Here is a 19,678-nt window from a genome sequence, read left to right as displayed (position 1 = left end):
TTCAAGTTTTTGCTCAATTTTCCTCCAAAGCACTTGAAATCTTCTCTTCTTTTAACTCCTCCTAACCAAAAACTGCAAAGATATTAATTTCTTTATTATTTTTTTTAAAAACAATGGTAAAGTAAAGAAATTGCAATCATTCTTAACTAAAATTGACTATCAAATTTCGCAGTTATCACCTCCCTTAAATAAAAATATTTGTTTGTCCTTAAACAAAAGACAAGTTTTGAATGTACTGACACATGAGATAACTGCGAACCCTTTCAAACCTTTCAATAACTGACCTTTGAGCTTGCATTTGTCTTGATCTTATGATGAAAGCATGAAGGAATCTTAAACACTATATGGATGGTCAGACCATAATAAACAATTAAGCACAAAAAATAGCAATAGAAAGAAAATTGCATTAAATAGATGATAAGAAAGAGTTACATTACAAGAGTTGGTCTGTCAAGCTCCTAATAATGGGATTTTAGCCTCTCATTGTCGTGATAGGCTTTACACTTCAGAGGAGGGTGTGTGGATAGAAGAAGGGAAGGGACAGATAAAGGAAGAGAAGGGATAATGGATATAGATAGAGGGTTTCTCCTATTGAAATACTCAGGCTTAGGATAGATTCATTAGAGAGCTTTGAGTCTCAGTGTCTCAAGGTGTGTAGGGATTGGTGTCTTTCTTTGTTGCTTCCTACTCCTTTTACAAGCATAAGCTAACTAAATTTTCATGTGACATTGTGCTTAACGTGGGATTTCGCGTTAAGCGCGTCTTTGAGCTTCTTCGCGCTAAGCCTGAGCTGGCCGCTAAGCGAGGAGACACGTTGGGTCTGTCTTGCGCACTAAACGAGCTGTCTCATTCATCAACTTTTTCTTCAAGGTTTTTTCTTCAAATTTTTACATCAATTTTCTTCCAAAGCAGTTGAAATCTTCTTCTTCTAACTTCTGCTGATAAAAAAATGTAAATATATTAATTTATTTATTATTTCATTGAAAATAACGATAAAGTAAAGAAATTACAATCATTCTTAGCCAAAAATTTCTATTAAATTAACACAAAATTTGCAGTTATCATATATATATATATATGAGATGTGACTCTAAGAACAATTCTAACTTTAAAAATGTGATCACAATCACACATAAAAATAAAAGTTATTTAGTGGTGAGGTGATTACCTAAAAAAGACATATTTATCAATCTTTTAATATTGATCATTTAAATAATATCTAATGGTATGTTAAAAAAACATATAAAATGGTTTAAATTCATGTTCTTATGTTAGCTGTAAGTATTTTTGCTTGAGTAATCTACTCTATATATAAATAAAAAGAATGTTTGATTCTATAAGGTGGTGTCAAGTGATAATTACATATTCATTCCTTTGAAACATATTAAATGATATTATTTAATTTAATAATTAATTCAAATAAATATTATTGTATTATGTAAATAAAATTTACTTTATTATGCGTTCTATATTCAATTATTATTCAATTATTAAATGCAAGTGATTCTATATTCAGAATTTTTATTCTTACTAAAAGATTTTATTCTATTTTAAAAAATTATTCTTGATCAATTATTTCATTCCTCTTTTAGCATTTTTTTAATAATGATCCTAATATAGTTTAATAATGGATTACGAAAAATGATCATCTATTTATTTGATTCTTTTTTGGTATTTTTTAGTTAAAAATATATCTTTTGTAGGCTATATGTATTAAGTTATATCAATTTTGCAGAGCAAAGATATGTAATTAACAATTATAAAAATAAAATATAAAATGAAATATTAAATTCATGAATCATATTTAAACATTAATTGATAAAAATATGTTCAAATGTTAAAAAGCATTTGAAGTTTCAATAATAACATTCACCCATTTGGAATAACTTTTTAGTTCAAATCAATTTTTACTTATTTGTTCAGTTAAGGAAGATATTTATATTTTGAATTAAATTATTTGATTGATGTTCAAATTTATTAAATTAAAAATATATAAATTTATTAATATAAAAATATAGGAAAATATATTAAATATAAAATAAAATTCACGAGAATACATCATGAAATACAAAGTTTTATAAAAATACAAACTTGATGCATGTATAAGAAAAAAATAATATACATGTAAAATTTTGGTGTGATTTTTATAACGTTTAACATTTTATTGATTATTAATTTCGTTTACTATTTGTGTATATATATATTAATAAATTTTTTACTAATTAAAATATGATAAATATACACATTATAGATTATAAAATTAATATCTGTGTAAGACACATGACACTAAGCTAATTTCCTATATACAAAGGATGACTCTTTAGTGAAAACAATTATTATTTTTAAAATGTGAAAAATATATCTGTAGATCATACAATTATACATTAAATATATAGTGAAAAAATGAGAATTAAAAATTTAGACTGATCGATAGATCTTTTTTAAATGATCAATATTAAATGGAAAATGCGTAAATTTTTAAAATAGTCATATGAACACTAACGAACTATTAATCTTAAACATTTATACATAATTATATAACCTAAATTTATATTTTTCATTTCATACAAAAAGAATTCCCACTTAATAGAGTTTAGCAAATAGATGGTTTTGTTATCGATCCTCATGAGTACAAGCAGAACGTAAAGTTTTTCATCTCCATTTTATTTGAATTCATCCGTGGGAATCATTTTATGGCTTCAGAGATGCAAATAAATTGCAACCTATATAATAATATCTTTATTTCTTTTTCGAAAAAGTTAGGTTTTAGAGGGCTTGAAATCACATGTAAATACGGACTCACGTCAGTATGAAAGTAGTAAAACAATTTAAATAATTTTTATCAAATTTAATTTGTGAATTTTATATTTGATTATAGTAAAGAGATTTTGTGCGCGCTGTAAAAATTATATAATTTTTCTAATATGAGCATAATTTTGCATTACTCAATAACACGAAGCGATTTAAATGTATCCAAAATCAAGTATATATTTCTTTTTGTGGCTAAATCATGTATATTTTAATAAAATCTAATTTTTGCCACTAATATAACGCCCATTAAAATACAATAATAACGTTGCAAACAGAGCAGAATTGAAGCAGCACAAAAAGGATACAGAGATTATGTTTTTCACGTGATTATACGTACTCAAAAATTCCGCCTTAACCATAAGTCTGTCTGTTCTATGACTTGCAATAAAATAATTTTGTAATATCAAAAATACCCAGCAGGCGTGCATGCGGTGCATGTTCAGATGTATCAGTATTTTCAATTCATTTGATATATCCATAAAATTAACATTTTCGTGCAATAAAATGGGTATGGGACGGATACGATAAACTTTTGTATCGCCCATGAAGGACATGTACACTTAAAAGTTGCTGTACATTAAACTTAATTTTCTTTTCTTCTAAGCCATCTTACATAACATATATCAGAATTTCTCAAAAAAACTTGCACCAGAGTGGAAATTCAGAAGCGTGAGTCTAGTCTATTAACTGAGACAAAGGCGTCTAGTTAATTTTCTGCGACGACAAGTTGCTTTCTATTTTTTCGTTTTTTTTCATTTCTATTACATGCATATTTTTATAGGCTCGATCTCCAATAAACGAAGTGGGGCGTGGTGGGGAAACAAAGAGAAAGAAATGCACACAGAAGAAGTGGCTATAGCTAGTGCATGCAATGCGACAGGGATCGATTATGGCAAGTGATGGGGTGAAATGGTAGATGATTTTGGAACCTAAGCTAAGCTATTAGTGTCGTGCTTTCCAGCCAACACCAAGCAATTACAAACAACTTTTTCTCATTGATCTTACACATTTTTAGCACCTAACTAAGGTTGTCTCCTCATTCCAACATGGACCAACTTTTGAGTATGGAACATGGTCTCCAATTTTTACTTATTGTGATAGGTTTTTCAGTTTCATTAATTTTGTTAGTTATCTACAAAATTACAAAGTAATAGCACTAAAATCTTGTATGGTGAATAATCTTCTCATAAAGATTCGTCAACACCTAAAAATCATGTATAAGTGTAATGTAATTGATAGAATATATTATGATAAGATATTCTATCAAATACAAACTAATTAGTTAGACTAACAATACTAATAGAATATCTGATCATATATTCTATCAGTAATTATGGTTAAATAAAACTCGATTTATTAATAATTTTAACATGTCATTGACACTATTCAATCATAAATGGGGTGTCTTTCTAATTGTCGTTCAAATATGTATTATTTCTATATTCGTAGACACTAATTTTATTATTTTCAGAATAAATTACATAAATTTCTTGAAGTTTGCTCTTATCATAGCTTATATCCTTTAATTTTTAAATCCTAATAAACACCTCCTAATTTTTTTACTCTCGTTACATCGATCCTTCTTTTTAGGCATAAAAAGTGTTGTACTAACTCATCATTGAGGACCTCGATCAAGGTATAGTTGGCATGGTTGTCAAGATCGAGGAGGAGGTCAAGGTTGCGAAGGCCAATGTTGGCAACGATGACAACGATAGAGAAGCCGAGGCAAGCAAGGGAGAGGTCAAAGCTGGCGGTGGTGGTGGTCTTGCCCACGCTGCCCTTGTTGGAGGTGATGACAGCGATGTAGGGGGTGGAGCCGAAGAGCTTAGGCTTGTGATTCCATTGGAGGAGGGCGGAGGAGGGTTTGTGTTTTTTGGGTGTTAGGGTTTTGGAGAGGAGGAGGAGAATAGGAGTGGAGGAGGAATGCGGAGTTGAGGGCACTGGTAGTGCTAAGGATAAAGTGGTAGTGCTAATTATTAAATATGTAAATAATATGATAAATTAATTTTTTAAGATAATTTAATTTAATGATAAATTATTTTTAAAATTTTAAAATTTAATATTAAATTAATCTTAAAAAAATATAATTTATTATTAAATTTATCTTTAAATATTATAATTTAATAAAAAAAATATAATCTTATAAGTTTAACTACTAAACTAATTTATTATATTTTTTCATTTAAAAATTTAATTTATTACTGTATCACACCTAAGAGATAAATTTATCTATTTATATCAGATGTTATAAAGACAAAAAAACAGCAACTCCCACTTCACTCTGGTCAAAGTCAGACAAGCCACCACTGTCTGAAGAATCAGAAAGTAGTTGATGATTTCCTTGCTCAATGCAGGAAATATAAAAATGAAAAAGCAAAACTCTTTATTGGGACTCATAAATCCTTTCTGCTGCTGCAGGCTGCAGGTAGTACAATGCAGAATGCAGTGGCTACAGCTAAAGAGAGATTGTGGTAATCACTAATCAGGGAACTCAACTGGAATATCTTTGTCATCTCTCCTCTCCCCCAGTTACAAATTTGCAATATAACAGCACAGCACTGTTACTCTGCTAGTTGTACGGGCAACATAACAGTAAATAAGTTAACTCACTTTTTGTTCGCTGTTAATTTGTTTTACTCACATAACAGATATTTCTATATGTGGTTTTCAATAAGTTGTTCTTAGTTGAATATCACAGCTAAAAGTCTAATTTTATTTTAAGTTTGTTTGGATTCTCGTCCACACACTGCAGACGTAGATTACATAAGCAATTATTAGTTGTTCTTTATTAAATTTGAGGTGAAAACATGAATAGCTTTTTTTTTTTGAAACATAATAATTTATTAGAATCTAAACATACTTTGCATGGTTGAAAGTCTTTAATGATTAATTAGAGCATTTAAAATTATATGTATAAGAAATTTATTAATCTACATATTATTATTTTTTAGTATAATTACGTTATCAAGTTACATAATTAATATATTTTAAGATAATTTTATATTAACAAATCTCACAAATATTTATTAATGTATACATATTTATCTTTTAATAATATGAATACATTAATAAGTCACATTTATTAATGTATTTTAATATACTATTTAGTTATAACTTAATTAAGACACTCATATTACAAATATAATTATGTATATTAACAAATTCTTCTATATAATTTTATTGATTTTTTTATATAATATAATATTAGGGTGTGTTTAAAAAATGAAAATAAAAAAATAAACTAAAATAAATTAAAAATATATAAATTTTCTCTTTAATATTATTTATCATCTCTCCTCTTTCCCAAGTATTTTATATGAGTGTCATGACAGATGTTGGCTACTTTTACACAAAAGGTAAAGTGGTGTGGAATTGTAAAGACCAGCTGACTCTTAAAAGAAGAATTCACATTCAGCAGCAGCCGAACTGTACTGTGATGACGATGAAAATATGAGTTGTGTTGTGGCATATAGTAATGGCCCACATGGATCGTCTTCCAGTAAGGTCCGGTCTACGACCACTCAGATGGGGGCCCACAACAGAGGTTAATCATAATGTTTTTGCCGTAATCATAAAATAACGTGACAGTACATAATAGGGAACCTACCGTAAAAATTAATCATAGCTATTGGGTTGACCTTTCTCAACTCTGTCTCATGACTCATGACCACATACCTTCTGCTTCTACTTTTGTTCTCACTCTTTTTTATCCACTTTTCACCCTGTTATGTTTAGAAGTTTTTTAGAAGAAGAAAAAAGGAATTAAAGGAGACTAAACGTAACACCTCCTACTCCATACATATATGTACTAATAATAAAAGAAATAAAAAAATTAAACTTAATTAAAAGTTTTTAAAACAAATTTAAGTACGAGTCTTTTAAAAGGATAGAAGACTCATATTTACCTTTCTAACATCATAATAAAATTTGTCTAAATAAATAATAAATTCACTTCGGCTCAAAATAATGTCGTCTAAAATTTCATACAATTAATATAGAACCTATGTTCTAATGTCACATCCTATCAGAGCATTGTGTTGTTTCCGTGTCCTCTAGCATCAGGTTCTTCATAGTCATCCACCTATTCATCTGCTCCCACGAACTCAAGGTTCGAGATCATCACAGGATCCAAACATAAATAACACACTGGGAGTGAGTTATCACATTCCTAACTAATGAAGAGTAACAAGACAACATGTAGGTGTAAATATCATAAAAACAAAATAAAACTTACTTAAACATAACTCACATCATTTCACCACTTTGTCACCCAACATCACATCATTACACAACATGTCTCATTCATCTTCACAACATTCACGTATTCAAGGATCAACACACAATATCACTAAGTCAATCAATATCGATCAATACACAAGCGTTATGCAACATATACACTAAGACTCAATCCTATATGCAATGTGGTACCATGTCAGTGAAAAACCTCGTCGGACGCCTAGGAGTACATGACAAGACAAACCACACACTAGCAAGTCAAGTCACTCTCACTAGGTAATATCATAGGGAAATCAGTCAGGGTCACAGTGTTTTGCGAGAATGCTCCAACCATATCGGATCAACATAGGCTTAAAGGAGTACTCAAACCAGGTGACCCCCAAGGCCTACACTTCGAAGAGTCCGTCAGGGCCTCTCCCTTCTGATTCAGGTCCAACCCATAAAATATTTTAGCACACAGACTTTATCTATGAACTGTACAAAACACACGACTCCTCAATTGTTCTCAAAATAGTTTTAACTTGTCACCCTTAAAGGGTTTTAGCATTAACTCGTCGCCCTTAAAGGGTCTTGGCATTAACTCGTCGCCCTTAAAGGGACTTAACATTAACTCGTCGCTGTTAAATGGATTTAACATTAACTCATCGCCCTTAAAGGGACTTATGGTCGTGTGATTGTATAATTCATAGTTCACAACTCAATGCACATATATATCTCAATCATATACATACTCAATTTATCACATACACTCAATCTCAATCACAATGGTATAATCTCAATTTAACACATTATCACACTTCATGAATCATATACATTTTACCTATGAACTATGCAATACACACAATTACTCAATTGTTTTCAAAGTCATTTTAACCCGTCGAGTTTCCACAGTGGATCCTATCACAATACTCGTCACCCTTAAAGGGTCTTACAATTGTGTAATTCCACAGTTCATAGCTCACAACTCAATACACACATATCAATACACATTTATTTCACCATTTATCGCAGGTTCAATTTATCACATACTCATAATTTGAATCATAATTTCATAATCTCAATATAATAATTTATACAAAAGGTTTATCACAACATGGACAGTAAAACCCCTCAAATAATTTCACACAATTATATCAAAATCATGGGTGAAAACGTAAAAACATCAAGAACACTCAAGTTTATCAATTAATTATTATCAGAACATCAATTGGTACGTAAATACAATAATATTGTATTTATAATTGTAAAGGAAAAAATATAATTTAATAAACACCCAAAAATAAACCACAATTTAATCCTCTAAGTATCCCTACACATGTTCTCACTAATCCCCAATTGTGAATAACTCATCCCTTACCTCTAAGCGGGCTCACGTATGTTCCGACAGCGATAGCGGCATCTCTAGCAATTTCTTGAGATTCCTCAAGTTTCTCCTCTGATTGTTTTGATAGGATTTCCAAACGTTAGAGAGAAGGAGAAGGGATTGAAGTCTCCATTTGTATTGTCTTCGTGCGATTCCATTATCTCCCTCCATGAATATTATATCACAAATCTTAACAGTGAAGGTGTGAGTAATTGAATCTCGAACAACATATCACTATTTTAAGACAATCCAACAGTTAACGAATCCAGAATCATAGTTTTATCGAGACAGTTTTGAGTTTCTGCGGGAAAAGAAAAGGCTACGATGCAAAGTGTATTTCTCTCAGCCCCGACATTCTCTCATAATTCCCAATGGTGAAAGGCCTCGGAATTGAGTTGCGAACCTGTTTCTTAAATTTCACGATGTTCCAACGGTGAATGAGTCTGAGATCGTTGTTTTTCTAAGACAAATTTGGTGGTCGGCGGGAGAAAGAGAGAGTTTTGGGAGAAGAGAGAAAAACAAAAATGAGAAGAAGATGAAACATCTTTGGTGTGAAAACTGACCTAACATAGTTAATTTAGTCTACGAAAAATGGAATGCTACAAGTGAACTCTATTAATCTAGTTGGATTGAATGCTTGAATAATAAAGAAATATAGAGAACATTTTCCTTTCATGAGATAAAGTTAGGATAAAAAAATGAAAGTTATTATTAACTCCATCTCTAATTATAACTTTTTAAAAAAAATTGTTTGTGTTTTTTATAAGTTTTTTTTTTATTTTTAAATGTATTAATTATTTTTTCTATATATATTCTTATTTAATTATTTTTTTAAAATATTAATAAGAAATAATTAAGTTGATAGAGAAAGATAAAAAAATTATAATAATAATACAACTAATTGATAGATTTAATATAATTAACTATTTTTTTAAAAGACAAAAATTAATTACAAGAGACTTATAATTAAAAATAGAGAAATTACTCCTTAGCGTGATTGGTTGATCTAGGACATTCTTACAAACTGTTTAGAAAATAAAGTTGTTTTTGCAATTAATAACTATAGAGAACACCCAAATTATTAGAAAATGTCTATTATTAATTTTGAGAAATTAGTAAACTAGTCACAGTTTTTGTTGTGACCACTAGAAAATGATTTCTTAGTGATTTAAAACAATATCATATTAATTCCCAAAAAAAATTATATCATACCAGGCATTAAATCTCATTTTAATAAATAGTTGGTAAAAGAACCCAAATCTGTGAATAAGCAAAAGTTATATCCTCTCTTGTTTTTTTTCTCTTTGGTAGTAAAGTTATTCCTATTATTTATTTTTTATTTTTAAGAATAAAATATAATATCAAAAAATTTATAATAATTCATATATTCTACTTAATTCAATTAAATTAGATCTTTTTGACATTAATCTTTTTCTCTCATTTGAAATGAATACATAAATACTTTTCCAAAATTAAAATTTTAATAATATCATCATTTTTGTTCAATAAAATACCAAAAATCAAATAGTGACTCATTTCATATGATGAAACAAATTTATATTCTTTTAAATAAAAATAATTCAATATAAGCATGCATGTATACATAACTCAACGGTTGTGTATACATCTAATTGTTATTTAATAATATATAAAAAACTTAAATTATAAATAAAGTTATTATATATACCGTTAAACACCTACGTTATGAATAAAGAACTGACATTCATGTATTAGGGAGAAAAACAATTTTTCAATATGACAGTTAATTGTGTAGGAGCATTAGGTGACTTAGAAGCAAACTAACTGTCCAAAAAAAAGAAATGAATTGATGATTAATTTAATCTTTAAGTTTTATTAAAGTGTTTAATTGGATCTTATTTTAAAAATTTAAAATTAGGTACTCAAATTTTTAAGAATGCACTAATGTTATTCTTTCCGTCAATTTTGACCGACGCTGCTAAACAGTAACTCCATCTCTGTCAACATCTCCTTCTTTGGCGAGATTTCGATCGTCGCACCACCCAAACGCTCACCAAAACAGTGCACCGCATCTCATACCTCACTCCACAACCCAATCCTTCACCGTCGTCATTGACCTAATGCTCCTGTGTGCAAGAGTCGGTTCTTATTGAAAGCGGGTCACGTTGACCCGTGAAGAAGATCCGACAATATCTCCAGTTTGTGGCAGCAAAAAACAAAGCCATGGGATGCATTTTGTTCGTCTGGTGATGGGGAGAAAAAGCCCTCCATTAATTTTTTAATATGTTGAGTAAAGAGGGAGAAATCGAAAGAAAACCAAAAAGGATATGTCGTATTTGGCGCAACTGATTCAGATTCGGTTTTTCACAAATACTCTCTCGTTTTTCAACGAAAATACATGTTCTAATATGTGTTTTGCTCACAACTGATTGATGTACAAAAGTCCTCAATTAATTTTTAAATTTGTCGAAGAATCAAAGGAAAATCAGGTAAAAAGAATAGGATTGACACAGGGAGGAGAGAGGGGGAGAGGGTGTTGAATTATACATCGAATAAAAATAAAAAAGTTAAATATCGTAAGTAATGAAAAAACCTATAATTTAACAAAAAAGAGTAACATTGGTGTATTTCTCAACAATTGACTACATAATTGAAACTTTAATAAAATTTGGAACCAAAATTGAGCATTAAGCACAAATAAATAGACTAACAATATATTTCTTTTGATGTGTTTTTAATACTGAGCCGATGAATTCAAAAATTTTAGTGGCATAGATGTATTTATAACTATTATTAATAGAGAATTGTTTTATTTGGTTTATATGTTTGATTAGATAATTGTATTCTTAAATTATTTAAATATTAAAAAATTTATTTTTTAATTTATATTAATTTCTTATTATTTTTATATTATTATTTTTTATTATCATTTTTTTAATTATATTTAACTTTTATTTTTTTTTATTTAAAAAAATTGGAGAAACCCTAGTATACAATAATAAAAATATATTTAAAAGTATGTATAGCATCTACCAATGGAATCACATCTTCTGAACGGCAATAATACAATTATCTATTGTTAATGTCCATTACCAACATCATTAGTAATATTAATTCGAAAGACAAGACATCCCAACTTCACAACTGAGAATTTCTGGTGCATAATCATTTCTTTAAACACAGAAAGATGGCACTAAAGCCAGAGAATGAAAGTCAAGGTCAATCAAAAACTAGCATCCGAAGTTGGGACTTGGAAGTTTAGTTTCAATTAAATGCTCCTGATTATGTAGATTTGGATGGTGTAAATTGTTTGTGGTTCTGAAATGAAACACAACTAAACATAAGATAGGAAATTATTCAAGAGGACGAGATTTGTGCACCAAAATGAACCCCAAAATTTTGTCATTCGGCTATCCCCTATTTTTAATCAAGCTCATTCGTTACGGCATTGACACTCATCAGTTTTGAATATCAATAAAATCATTTAATATGTTTGTTTTATTGTTGCAAACAGACTTTTGAAGTAAAATGAAATTTATAAAACTAAATTTATGGACCATTTTGTTTTTCTTGAAATTTGTAACTACTTTTTAAACGGAAATTCAAACATAATCTTATCTATACAATTAAAACTCGATTAGGTCGTCCTTTTTGCTAGAGATGACAACACTATCACGTTATTAAAGGATTTTCTTGACGAATGCCCAAAAAAAAGTATATTTACCGAAACCCAACATTACTTTGGGTTCACTATCAATGTTTTATCTTAGTCCAAATCTAACACGCTCTGCAATCTAGGGCAAAAGATTTTGATGAATCTAATAGTCGGACCATGGGAAAAAGAAAAATTGAACCAGAAGTGAAAAAAAGATGCAGTGCCATTGACAGAATAAAGAAAGAATCGTCGTTCCAAAGAAAAAAAGAGAGAATCAACCTCTCTTTTAGACAAGACAGATTTCTATTTCCACATCCTGTAAATTAAAAAACATCAAATCCAACTAAAAGAAAATGGAAGATTAAAAGTAGAAATAGATTATGTTTTAATCCATCACACCTTGGCACGAGAATGATGATGATGTAATGATGGCAAATTGTTGAGACTTATCAGCAATCATCAAACCAATATATGGAAAGAAAGGTGGCTCTCTGTCTTTGGATTTAGAAACACATGCAACTAAAAATCTAAAACCAGGTAGACTTTCTCCCCAATTTTGACTTGTGCAATGTAACAATAAACCTAGTTGGACGTTGGACAACCTGCCCCAGGCCCCAGCTGAAATAGACCCTTTTGAATCCTATTTGCCCGTCCTCAACAACTCCTAAAATAACCCCTGAACAATATAGCTGGACACAAACAAGATTCAGTACAATCGTAGGCTTCCCATTTTCAGGAAATTTTATAAATTCTTGCTATTTATCTTTAGTCCACATAAAGGTCTAGATGCAAATCCCATGTCTCATATAAAGAGTATGTGACGGAATCTGTACATCAGCAGAAAATAAAATGGTGACTATTTAAATGTGGTAGCACTATTATTTACTCTCCTCCATAGTTTCATTTATGGAGAAAATATCCTTCAAACACCTTAGCAGTTCAACATTCCATGATAAATGCAGTGCAACATTTAAAAAAGATAAATCCTAACAACACACTCTCAAACAAAAAAATTATCATTAACTGAAATTTATTGAAAAACATAATTTTGTGAGACTCACTTAATAAATAAGTCTCACATAATTTTATAATTTTCAATAAATTTAAATCAATAATATAAGTGTTGAAAGAAATGCATAAGAGAGTGTATTCGTAGCCCCTCTATAAAAAATGATGTAAGATGAGGCTAAATACAAGCAAATTTTCAACTATATTAAAGGCTGCCAATCAACAAGACATCATTCTTTACTGTCCACGAGTTACCTAATAATGAATGTCTCTAACACAAAGTGTTCCGCTAGTTAACAAACTGCAAGTTAACTTCAATCGTTTTCTATATTCCCTTGACAAACAAGCTAGACATCCCGGTCAATTGTCATCTACTACCATCAACTACACAAATTGTAAGTTCCAATACATACATATCAAATACCCCGACGTTTAATAAGATCTCTAAGGAACCTTTTATTAACAAACCTTTCTGCACATATTTGGTACTTATTTTTAATGTATTCCTCAATGCACACCCGATAGGAGAAATCGATCCAGCTACCATCAGTTCTTACAACAAAAAGGCATCTTGGGAATAGATATAGGGGATGTTGATCAACCTACAAGAAAATAAAATCATACATTCTGCACTTACTGCCAACTTTGAGATAGAATAGATCAAATACATAAATGATAGTGGCTTAAGTTTAATAGTCTTGGTGCCAAACATGTAAATCTATGTTTAATAGGAAATGCATTTGAAAAGCTTACAATTAACAAAAATGGTGAATGAGAATGCAAGAACATTCAATTGGATTTCAGGCTTTAGCATATCAAATACAGTATCAGCATTCGAAGTCAAGTAATGAAGGATAAAAAAAAACTAGCATATCCCATTGCCCGGAGGCTCCTCGCTTATGCGAAGGTATGGAGGAGGGATATTATACGCAACCTCACCCTTGCATATGAAAAGAGGCTGTTTCTGGATTCAAACCCATAACCAACAGGTCACCAAGGCACAACTTTACCGTTGTGCCAGGGCTTGCCCTCAAGTAACAAAGGATAAATTGTCATCTAGTTTTAGAGGGCCTACATTCCTTGATACTGGGACTTGGGAGACAAACTTTTGAGTATCATCAAAGCAAGGCTTGCCTCATGTCATTGTGCCAATTAAAAAAAATGCTATCTGATCAATAAATTGTATTGACAGGCCAACAAATGCATAGGATATTAAAAGTATAAATATAATTGAGCATAACTACAGATTCATAATAAGCTTCCAGCGCAATACTTATGCATGTCTAATGTTATCAGCAGCACAATATACTAGTACATTTGATCTGATTGCAGTGATAACCTAGATGGCTTCTTTAAAAATGCATTACATCAAAGAAGACAATGGGGTTATTAGTTATTACCATTTCAGGAAGCAAGAGAGTAGAAAACCGATGCACTCGAATTCCTCTAAGAGTAGATGATAATCAATTTTTTTAAGTGTAACATTTCAGCTTAATTACACCCGAACTCCTCTACTTTCTCACTCAAGTTTGATTTTTGTCTCAGGTTTTAATTGCTACATTGCCGTCTACTTGATTAAATCAAGTATCCTTGTCAGTTTGAAGGTGGTGTATACTGTCATTTCTTACAAAACAATCCTTCTTTAAGATGTGTAGATCTTTTTTGCTGATTTTGCTTACACAAAAATGAGGTGGCAGTGTAGCACAATGCCACAAGCAAAAAAGAGCATATGGTTGATGTATATCTGACAACAGAAACTTATTTCATCAATTTGAAACCTACACGGAAAACAATGTTGCAATTAAAAGTATAATTGAGCCTAACATTTTTTTCAAACAATATTTGAACACCAATTTGAACAGTTATCAGAAATACACATAATGTAGAACTATTAAAAGTATACTGTATTAACTCAGCAAACAAGCATGGCCCTATCAACAGATCAAGAACAAAGACAAGAACTAGCATTTTGTATATTTGCAAGTGTGAAGGTGATAAGCACTCAAACACTTGGGAAACCCTCCCTTAAAAGCAAGCTGTCAAGGGGGGAGAACCAAGCACTTAAATACTCCACCCAGCATCCCATCTACTCAACGTGAGACTTAGGCACCCAATAATACCCAAGTCCCATCAATTTCCCTTGAGCTGCAGTCTTGCCTTTCATTTTGTTGTATGTAGAACATGTATTCGTGTGAGTTGCAGCAAGAGTCTCTGTTCTGTTTTGTTGCTCATTTTCTTTTTCTTTTTTTGTGTTCAGAGTGAGGCTTAACTTCTCATCAGTCACCACCAGTCAATGATATCATCCACTAAGCCAGAGGGAACAAAAAAACTCCACAGAGCACTTTTGCCTCAGTCTCTTGTGCACAAGTAAAACTACCAGTGATAACCTTGACATGGCATGGCATATTGGCATTGGAGAAACTTTAGAAAGATGTTCACTTCAAACAAGTGATTAAACTTTAAGATAGCTAATAACCCTAATGGAAAAAGGATAAATCACACTGTACTTATGTCTACCTTTTGGAATGATGTTATCTACTTTTTTAAGGCCATGGAACCTTTGTGCATGCTCTTAGTCTTGTTGATAATTAAAAAAAAAGGCAACAAAAATGTTACACATCTGAAGCAAAGGATTAGGAAGCTATTCAAAAAGCTCTGAAAGGAAATAAAGTAAAGGTTAAATTACTCATTTGGTCCCTATAGTTTCATGATTCTTACATTTTTAGTCCCTATAGTTTGAAAGTGGTGTTTTTAGTCCCTATAGTTTACATTTTAATTCTTTTTAGTCCCTGTAATTTAAAAGTGTTCTTTTTAGTTTTTATAGTTTGTATTTTAATTCTCTTTTAGTCCCTATAGTTTGAAAGTGATATTTTTAGTCCATATAATTTATATTTTATTTACCTTTTAGTCTTTACTACAAAAAAATATATAAAAATAATTAGCTACAAATTAGTTATAAATTATCAATTATTGTTTTTATTACAAATTATCTTACGATAAATTAGATACGAATCTCTTGCTAATATTTTTTGTAATTAATTGTAATTGATAATATTACTCATATTTTGATGGTAAGGACTAAAATGAAATTAAAATATAAAATATAGGAACTAAAAAGACCATTTTCAAATTATAGGGACTAAAAGAGAATTAAAATACAAATTATAAGGACTAAAAAAACCACTTTCAAAATTATAGGGACTAAAAGAGAATTAAAATGTAAACTATAGGGACTAAAAAAATCACTTTCAAACTATAGGGCCCAAAAAGGTAAGAATCATGAAACTATAGGACCAAATGAGTAATTTAACCTAAAGTAAATTACAAAGACATTTTTACCATCATCAGTAAAATGTTAAATGACTAATTTTATATAGTTTTATACAGTGATTGTGAAAATCAAGGTTATCTAATCAAGATTTGAATCGTGAGTGAGTCGCTGAGTTAATTTTGGCATCATGAATCATAATTTGTATCAAATCAAAAGATTCAGAGACAATGGAAAGTTACTTCAAATATACCATCTAGATGATATATAGTGTTCAATGTAAAAAAAAAAAACTATGATTAGATAGAAACAACTTAACAGAAGTCCAACAAAACAAAATTATCAGTTATATATGAATGAGTTTGTGAAGCCTTTATTTTAGACGAATGGCAACAAAGCAATTGAATAGATAAAGAGTAACAAGTAAGTGAGAAATAAATCAGTGAAATAATCAAATAAGATAAGTTCAAAAGTGTTCCTTCAATTCCTTTTCATTTAACAATTTAAGTTTATATGCCTTTTCAATTTTTTTCATGAGTTGGTGAGAAAAGAAAAAAAAAGACAGTGAAAAAATAGCGAATTGTTGAATACTGTTATTCGTATCAATAATTTAAATTGCAGACTCATTCATGCGTTGTAAGATACAAAGTCATTTAAGATTCATCTTATGATACGAATTGAAGGTAGCCAAATTGTATCAGATTGTGAACTCTAAGATTCTGATAACTACGGTCAAAATAACCTTATTACATACACACACACACACTAAGAAGAGAAGGATCGATTTTTGAGCAACAAAAGTTGCAGGACTCGGTTTAAGTTAACCAAGCTCTTAAAAAACATTTTGATAGTTGTGATATGATTCATCTCATTCTCCCAAATGACATTGATGATGGTAATGAGTTGGTGGTATGAGAAATTGGTGGAGATGGAGAAGCTGAGGATGATAAGCTGGTTTTTTATGATAATACTTTGACTTGGGGAATTGTTGCCAATGTAACAAGGATCAGTGAGCCTTTAAGATACAACATAGCAATATTTTGAAGAGGACAGCTCCTAGGCCTTCAAACTCTAGGAGTCTAGGGGGAAGGGAAAGCAAAAGGAAGTTATAGATGAACAAGAAGGTGGTGATGACGAAATTGAAGAGAAGTTAAGGAGTCTGATATAAATTATTTAACTTGTATCTAAAATTTCAATATAGTGCCATCCCGTCATCCACCATAGCAATATTTTGAGTCAGCCGCTCCACATTGCTATCCCTGGTTGATAACTTCAAAGCAGACTACAAACAAATGAAAAGAATTTGAACCTTTTGAGAACTTTTTACTCGCTATAAAAATTGTAACAGTAACTTCAGAGCAGACTACAAGCAGTTTGTTGTTTATCAGTTCACATAATTTAGGGCAAATGCAATCAGAAGTTGCAAATTAATCCGAACAAGGTAAAGCAACCAATATCATACACACATACATACTACATATCAAAGTGATCAAAACAAGCATATTATTCACTTCAAATAGCATTATCACGATAAAGAATAAGAACCTACAAATCAAATTAATCATGCACATTATTAACTTCACTTACCATAATTGAGTTCAGCCCACTTCCGATCTTATCTTCGTAATCTGGATGGTAAATAAGAATGTTCTCAACCACGGCTCTTTCATCCTCCATAGTCAGTATCTCCCCATTCATGTACCTGGCAAAGAGACAAAACTTCGTCATTTCACGGCACCCCACACAACAGCAGAGACTCGCAATCTTAATAATAATAGTAATAATAAAGGTTTTAAATATCGGTCGCGGATAGTTAAAAAACCTTGATATTGCGGTACAAATCAAGGTTATTGATTTAATAATCTGATAATACCTTGATGAGTAGAGAATTTGCATGGTTAGCGAAACGATTGGCTCAACGTCCCTCGCGATCTTCTCTTCTTTCTTCCTCCACTCGAGGTCATCCACCTCCGAGTTGGGGCTGCCGGTCTGGGTCCCGCAACTCGGGTTCGAAGTTGCTTCTTCCGGTGATGGCGTGGCACTGCACCAGAGACGGTGGCCCTGGGGCGCCGCGACGGAGAACCCTTGGAAGCCACGCAACCGAAGGCGGTGAAGCAGAAAATGCCTAGCGGTAGCGGCCATTGTTGGTTGTGAAAAACTGAAAACTGTCACTGTGTGATAGTCGAAGTTCAAATAAGATGCTCGGCGAACAGCGGATTCGGTTCCCTGGTTTTGGATTGGAGGCCCGTTTGATTATCCAACGAACCTGGAATCAAATACAGAGGGATTTTGCTAATTACACCACTCAATTTAGTGCATGTTTTGGTTTGCAGTTGAAAATGTTGTGGGACACATTCGAAAGCAAATTCAATAGATAAAAGTAAAAGCAAAGGTCCTTATCCATTGGCAAAATTACTTTTGCCTCAAACATAATTTTACAATTGTAAACCAAACTGGTAGCAAGACCCATAAAGTATAATTGCTTTTAGTAAAATTTCAACTACCATTTATTACAAATAAAGTTCATTTACCCCAATCAGCTTCAGTTTGAATCATATTTCATGATTAATTTTTGTTGGGGCTAGAAATAGTGTGGTGCATATTTTGAGAGGAAAAAATGGTGACAATGAATTGAACCAACTCAGGAATAATTTGAAACTCTATTTGATAATTAGCTCGTTAAATTTGATCCATGTATCAAATGAACTGAACTTAAGTTCATTAAATAAATGAGTCGAACATGAACTACGTATCACTCGACTCATTTGGTTCATGATTCAACTCGATATGTGTGTGTGGGGGGGAGGGGGAGATAGGATCCATTTGCGCAAGGTGTAAAATATAACATCCCTGATTGTCGACTTCACTCACACGTTTTTCGATGAAATTTATAGAAGGTCACTCATCCCATAACTAATTAAAGTCAAACACACTTAACTATGAAGTTCTTAAGTAATGGACTATCAAAAAGTAGATGCATCTTGTTTATATAGGTACTACCAATTAATTCATTTAAATCATTCTCAAATGCACAGTCTCTTACTTGTACAGCCTCTGGATCCCTCATGTTGGTGTGACTCGATAAGAGCGTTACATGCTCACCAACTTCCACATGGTTCGTCCTCGAATCACACCATACTAGGAGAGATGTATGCTTTGACACCATTTTTTCACATCCCTGATTGTCGACTTTTCGGCGGTTCACACGCTATGACACTTCACACGATGACACTTCACTCAACTTCTTGTTGTTAGAACCTTCCACCGGTCAGAATCCTCCATAGGTAGCCCTTTCTGAGACTTCGACAATCTACATCAATTGCTTTCAAGATAAATGATTGTCCTCACAATTTAGCAC

The 19,678-nt window shown here is 31.3% G+C and overlaps 1 protein-coding gene across 4 annotated transcripts; it reads right to left on the bottom strand.

The window, feature by feature from the left end:
- Positions 1-13,235: 13,235 nt before the first annotated feature.
- Positions 13,236-18,671, bottom strand: LOC100792225 (protein DCL homolog, chloroplastic). 4 transcript variants are annotated; one of them, XM_006595921.4, is made up of 3 exons: positions 18,194-18,671; positions 17,908-18,022; positions 13,236-13,654 (listed from the first exon to the last, which is right to left on the bottom strand). In XM_006595921.4, exons 1-3 carry the CDS (start codon positions 18,460-18,462, stop codon positions 13,469-13,471), a joined length of 570 nt encoding a protein of 189 aa, XP_006595984.1. In that variant the 5' UTR covers positions 18,463-18,671; the 3' UTR covers positions 13,236-13,468. The 4 variants fall into 4 exon arrangements, with proteins under 4 accessions (XP_006595984.1, XP_014622727.1, XP_014622728.1 ...); XM_014767241.3 differs by lacking the exon at positions 13,236-13,654 and adding an exon at positions 13,827-15,439 and having other exon boundaries at positions 18,194-18,558; XM_014767242.3 differs by lacking the exon at positions 13,236-13,654 and adding an exon at positions 13,827-14,830 and having other exon boundaries at positions 18,194-18,551.
- Between the last annotated feature and the right edge of the window lie 1,007 nt (positions 18,672-19,678).

Source organism: Glycine max, chromosome 14 (genome assembly GCF_000004515.6).
Source record: "Glycine max cultivar Williams 82 chromosome 14, Glycine_max_v4.0, whole genome shotgun sequence".
Lineage (NCBI taxonomy): Eukaryota > Viridiplantae > Streptophyta > Magnoliopsida > Fabales > Fabaceae > Glycine > Glycine max.
This window is presented reverse-complemented; position numbering and strand designations above follow the sequence as displayed.

Coding starts and splice junctions, on each gene's coding strand:
- LOC100792225 (XM_006595921.4), bottom strand. CDS start 18,462: ATGGCCGCTACCGCTAGGCATTTTCTGCTTCACCGCCTTCGGTTGCGT. Junction 18,023..18,193: donor CAAATTCTCTACTCATCAAG/GTATTATCAGAT, acceptor TCTCTTTGCCAG/GTACATGAATGGGGAGATAC. Junction 13,655..17,907: donor GTGGGCTGAACTCAATTATG/GTAAGTGAAGTT, acceptor ATTTTCTTGTAG/GTTGATCAACATCCCCTATA.